Source organism: Haliotis rubra, unplaced genomic scaffold (genome assembly GCF_003918875.1).
Source record: "Haliotis rubra isolate DU_JTF1 unplaced genomic scaffold, ASM391887v1 Scf828, whole genome shotgun sequence".
Classification (NCBI taxonomy): Eukaryota; Metazoa; Mollusca; class Gastropoda; order Lepetellida; family Haliotidae; genus Haliotis; species Haliotis rubra.
In genome coordinates this window covers 23290-29289 of record NW_025767555.1, presented here as the reverse complement: position 1 = coordinate 29289, position 6000 = coordinate 23290, and the positions used below count along the sequence as shown (strand labels likewise).

Genomic DNA, 6000 nt, shown 5'->3' with positions numbered 1-6000 from the left:
ACAGTAATCCACTGAGGTTGATATCAACAAAATCTGATGTATTAGGTGTGTTCATAGACAGCTCGGATTCTTCCCTTCGGGCGACCATGTCAGGGAGTTCAACAGATCCCGAGCTCTACAAGCTGATTGATTTAAACAGAAAGAGTGATACTTCTGATGAAGAATTTAATAGCAGACCATCCTGCAGATTGGACAAGATGGACAGCAGCTTACAAGAACACATCGGAGGACCTAGCCCAAGCTTAATGGAATCACAACAGTCTCCAGTGAAGATGATTGGAGCTTCTCATAAACCAAAAGAAGTCAAGAGAAGTAAGATCAGCTCTAAGGTTTCATCAGGGAAGAGCAGCTCCAGTACAGAGGACAGCATGTCATCTGACAGTCGAAGAAGCAAAGCAAAACTTGGACGTATAATCAGTAAAAAGGATACTCCAGGATTAGGGAAAGCTCCCAGCATGAGTAAAAGGAGGGACATTTCAGATTCTAAGCTGCCCATTCAATTAGGTGCTCATCCAGTTGTGTTGAATCCTATTGGTTCAAGTTCAGCCACACCTACAGATGTCCATACATTGAAAGGTCATAAGAAGGGAACTTTGTCACAAGCCAGTGCAAAATATCAAGTAGCTCGCCGACTGGATTTCAGTCCTCCTACTGCGTCTAGTTCAGATGTGAGTTCTCCATCAGAAGAACCTGACAAGTTGCAACATAGGAAAGTTCCAAGAAAAAGAGCACCTACAGCTATCTTTTCCGAGTCACCATCATCTAGTGATAGCTTTGAGCAACAGATTGAGATACTCCAAGGACCGACTACTCCTTTATCACGTCCACCATCAGCAACAGAGCTTCAGGTGCCATCAACGCTATGTATATCTGGAGCTGTATCAGTCATTGGGTATGAGAAAGAGACTGATCTGAGGTGAGTTGTCAAATGATGCACATGTTAATAATGATTATCACATTCATGCGTAATAGTCATATTCATAATCATATGATTGACAGGACCTCTGAAGGATTGTGGGCTCTTTTATGGCATGGCAGGAGTTTTTTTCTCATTTTCCAGTGTTATTCCTTTTATACTTTAATACAAGATGTCATATAAACCAAACAGATTGCATGATGAGGATATGTGTTTGTCTAAAATTTGTGTAATGTCTTTTATGGCTAATGTGGGTTTTTTTTCACTTTTCCCATTAAATGAAATAGAAAAATACATATTTAAACTTTTATATAGGTATTTAAGTACATTAACTTTGTATATTCAGAGAAAGAGAAGCAGAAATATCTACATCCAGCCTACCAGCACCGCTTCCTACCCCAGACCTCCTTGCACCATCTCCATTCATGAGGAGGACAGGGCAGCCTCTTCCTCCTGTCATGGGTAAGTCATCTTCTTCATGCCAGGAACCACAGGTCACACCAGAACTTCCAACAAAGAAGCAAGTGAAGATGAAACAGGATTCCCTTACCCTCATGGGGGCAAAGGTAAAACGCCCCAAACCTACCAAGGATGTCTGGTTCAAACAGGATGAAACAGAACCTAAGGATATGCGGTTCACACCAGATCAAAGAGCTACAAAGGAAGCCCAGTTCAAACATGATCAAACAGATACCAAGGAAGTCCGATTCCAACTTGAGCCCACTACCTCAAAGGAGTTCCGGATGAAAGAGCATTCTTTAAGTAACAAGGACATAACAGTCAAAATGATTCATCTTCCCACAAAGAAGTAAAGTTCAGCCTGGATCCTTCATCCACCAGGCCTAGACAGGAACATCCTTGTGTCAATGAACCAATGGTGAGGAAGGACACCCCATCAGATCAGAGTCTTCATAGCAGAGATTCAAGGTTCAGAAAAGAAAAGTTTGATCCTCTGACCAAAGACTCCACATTTAAACAGGACCTTTCAACCACCAAAGAGGCTAGGTTCAGACAGGATCCTCCAGCCAAAGACTCAGGGTTAAGACTGGATCATTCTACCTCGAAAGAGACAAGGTTTAGACGGGATTCCACAGCAAAGGACTCAGGGCTAAGACAGGACTCTTCCAATGCCAAAGAGATGTGGCTTAGACGGGATACTCAAGAATCAGGTTCAGGTCCAAGAGTGGATACTTCTGTTGCCAAAGACACCAGGTTTAGACAATATCTTTCAACCAAAGACTCACAGTTAAGACTGGACCCTTCCAGTTCCAATAGGGCAAGGTTCAGAGAGGATCCTCAAAATCCTGCACAAGAGATGAGGTTGAGATGGGATACTCCAGCCAGTGACACAGAGCTAAGACTGGACCCTTCCACTGCACAAGAGATGAGGTTCCGACATGATTCTCCAGGCACAGACATGGAGTTAAGACTAGACCCTTCCTCTGCCCAAGAGATGAGGTCCAGACCGGATCCTCCAGCCACAAGCTCAAGCTTCAGACAGGGTCCTTCCACTGCACAAGAGATGAGGTCCAGACAGGATCCTCCAGCCACAAGCTCAAGCTTCAGACAGGATCCTTCCACTGCACAAGAGATGAGGTCCAGACAGGATCCTCCAGCCACAAGCTCAAGCTTCAGACAGGGTCCTTCCACTGCCCAAGAGATGAGGTCCAGACAGGATCCTCCAGCCACAAGCTCAAGCTTCAGACAGGATCCTTCCACTGCACAAGAGATGAGGTCCAGACAAGATCCTCCAGCCACAAGCTCAAGCTTCAGACAGGATCCTTCCACTGCTCAAGAGATGAGGTCCAGACAGGATCCTCCAGCCACAAGCTCAAGCTTCAGACAGGATCCTTCCACTGCTCAAGAGATGAGGTCCAGACCCAATCCTCCAGCCACAAGCTCAAGCTTCAGACAGGATCCTTCCACTGCCCAAGAGATGAGGTCCAGACAGGATCCTCCAGCCACAAGCTCAAGCTTCAGACAGGATCCATCTGCTTCAAAGCATGTACAATTCAAAGAATTGCCTGCCTCCAAGCAAGTTCAGTTCAAACAAGACATTACCACATCAAACACTCAAGCTCCATGGATGAGACGGGCCCAGGCAGAACCACAAAGTGCAGGCACATCTAGTCAGTTGAGAGCTGGAAGTACTCAAGTCAGGCTCACAAGGAGGTCTAGAGTAGAGAAACCATCCCTTCCCCCACCCAAATCATCCCAGTCAAAGAAAGGCAATTTCCCTCATGTCAGCAAACACTAGTGGGCTGTTGACACTGCTTCCCCTGTCTGTCAGCTACTGTGGCAACGTTGATATAGCTAGGGATTCACACTTCAGGCCACAGCCATGTCACCCTGGACAGAAACCTTGACCATGAACAGTAGTGAGTTTCTTGTCAGTATACTTGGTTGAAGAGTACATAATCATTTTTTTTGTAAACTGAGATGTCATTTAGAGAAGCTGGCAAATTTGGAATTGGGCAGTCCTATATGACAGAATGCATTAGGTATTTTACAATGCATTTTGAGGCATTTTGTCCTAACTCTGCAGGTCAGTCCCTTCAGTGTATTGTTCATTTTGGGGATTTAAGAATAGACCACAATAATTTTTACTTGCATAGTGGCTATGGTGGGTATAGGTAACAGGCATTGGGAAGTGCATATTCAGACTAGGTTATGAGTGTGTGGATGCCTTTCTGTTTCAGGATCACTGACATTGTGAAGCACATATTCCACTTCCATACTCCATTGCTAAAGTGGGTATCTTCCTGTGTTAGATCACAGGCATTATGAGACGCATATACAGACTTGGTTTATTATAAATGTGTACAGGCAAACCTTTCACTTCTTTGTACCAAGTGATTGCTGAAGTGGGTACCTTTCTATATTGTACCACAGGCATTATGAGTCATGTATTCAGACTTGGGTTGTTATGAACAGTCTGTTACCATTGCTGAAGTGGGTACCTTCCTGTATAAGAACAAAGGCATTGTGAGGTGTATATTCAGACTGGGTTTATTATGAACATGTCATTTCCATGTACCATTGTACATTGCTGTCCTTTGAGTCGAAACTCCAGCATGTGAGATTCACAGGGACAGATATGGTGGACACACTGTTGCGAGAGTGTGAAGCCCTGTCCAAATAGCAGCTTGCTCATATCTTGAGAGCATACATGGACCAGAAGCTTATTCATCCTTAGCCAGGATATATTGCTGTCTTTCCAGTAGGAATTTCAGGACTGATTTTGTTCCAGCATGTTAGATTCACACAGCCAGAGTTTAAAGCCACTTCGGTCACTTGCTTGCTCTGATCATAAGAACCGTCATTGACCAGACTGCAGTTGTACACAGCGATCTTAGCACTAAGTTCACCATTACCCCAATACCCAAGACTTACAACAGTCCAAGGTTGCTTTGTGCAATGCCTCCTACCCAGAGGCTTATCTGCAGTTTGCCAGGATACATTGAGTTATCCCTCCAGTGGGCATGTCATGTAGTGAAGTTACCGCATGTATAGATTATGTTTTTCAAATTATCTCTCCTTGTTTAAATGGACAATACTTAAGTCGACATTAATTCCAATATAACTAACACAACTAACAAAACTAACCCAATATACAGTTTCGACCTACTTCTACTGTACTATAATACCCTGCTACTAATACTACTACTATACTAACATTCACATTCTACCACTACCACTTATACTTCACTGAAATCCTACATTGACCAGTGGCTGATTCTTTCTTTGCCCTGATATCTGTCCCTGGCTGGGGGTTCCAACTGATATCTTGTCCCTGGCTGGGGTTCCAAATGAGATTATGGCCCAAGCATGCAAGATCCTCATAGTCAGTAATGGTCAAAATACTGGTGTTAGAGGGTAAAGCAATTTCCAATCACTTGTTTGTACACTTGTGAAAGCCTACATTGATCAGAAGCTATTTATCCTTTGCCCTGACACCTTGTTGTCTCGAGATCGGTGATGGTTTCAGAAGAGATTATTTACTAAGCATGCAAAATTCTTACAGACTGATGCGATCAAAATACTGATGCAAGAGTGCAAAGCAGCTCCAATTACTTGCTTGCACACTTATGAAAGCCTACATTGATCAGAGGCGTATTTATTCTTCACCCTGATACCTTGTTGTTTCTGGGTTTGGGTTTCAGGAGAGATTATTTACCAATCATGCAAGATTCTTACAGACTGATATGGTCAAAATATGGGTGCAAGAGTGCAAAGCAACATCCAGTCATATGAGAGCCAGCATTGACCAGAGGCTTGTCAAACTTTTGTCAGGAGACATTGTTGCCACATTGTTGTGAAGTAACCCCATCTATAGATTTCTCAAAATTCCTTTCCTCATTTCAGGATGAATTTAACCTCCTGTAACCACACTTAAATCAAATCTAATTCCAAACTAACACACAACTAACAATACTAACTCCATATAAATGTTTGGCCTACTTCTACTGTGTACTGTAATACCCTGCTACTAATACTACTACTATACTAACATTAACATTCTACCACTACCACTAATACTTCACTTCATTGACCAAAGGGCTTATTCATTCTTCACCCTGATATCTTGTCCCTGACTGGGGGTTCCAGGAGAGATAATAGACCAGGCATGCAAGATTCTCATAGATAGTTATCGTCAAACTACTGGTGCTTGTGTGTAAAGCAACTTCTGATCAATTGCTTGGACACTCATGAAATCCTACATTGACTTGTGGCCTATTATACTCTGTCTTGATACGTTGTTGTCCATCTGGTGGAGTTTCCGTGACAGGATAGGGGCCAATCATGAGCCAAATGATTAAAGGCTTGGTTATCCTCTGCCAAGATACATTGTTTCTCCACGTTGGGGATTCCACCACAGATTATGTACCCAGCATACACGATTCTCACAGACAGCAGTAGTCAAAATTCTGATCCCTAAGTGCAACAGAGATTCCATTCCCTTGCTTGCACACTTCATAATACCTGCATTGACCAGAGGTTTCTGTATCTGTCGAGGATGGGTGGGGGGGTAGCCTAGGGGTTAAAGCGTTGGCTTGTCACGCTGAAGACCCAGGTTGGATTCC

The 6000-nt window shown here is 43.5% G+C and overlaps 2 protein-coding genes across 2 annotated transcripts; both read left to right on the top strand.

Annotated features, from left to right (window-relative positions):
- On the top strand, positions 1-1736 carry LOC124262215. Its single transcript, XM_046696685.1, has 2 exons — positions 1-916; positions 1263-1736. Exons 1-2 carry the CDS (start codon positions 87-89, stop codon positions 1726-1728), a joined length of 1296 nt encoding a protein of 431 aa, XP_046552641.1. The 5' UTR covers positions 1-86; the 3' UTR covers positions 1729-1736.
- Positions 1737-1790: 54 nt separating this feature from the next.
- LOC124262222 (TRIO and F-actin-binding protein-like) lies at positions 1791-3173 on the top strand. The gene has a single exon (XM_046696694.1). It carries the CDS (start codon positions 1791-1793, stop codon positions 3171-3173), a length of 1383 nt encoding a protein of 460 aa, XP_046552650.1.
- The last annotated feature ends 2827 nt before the right edge of the window (positions 3174-6000 follow it).

What these genes read in the sequence shown, in the direction of transcription:
- LOC124262222 (XM_046696694.1), top strand. Translation starts at nt 1,791, where the DNA reads ATGGTGAGGAAGGACACCCCATCAGATCAGAGTCTTCATAGCAGAGAT.
- LOC124262215 (XM_046696685.1), top strand. Translation starts at nt 87, where the DNA reads ATGTCAGGGAGTTCAACAGATCCCGAGCTCTACAAGCTGATTGATTTA. An exon ending in GAGAAAGAGACTGATCTGAG is followed by an intron (nt 917 to 1,262) that starts GTGAGTTGTCAA and finishes TTGTATATTCAG; the next exon opens with AGAAAGAGAAGCAGAAATAT.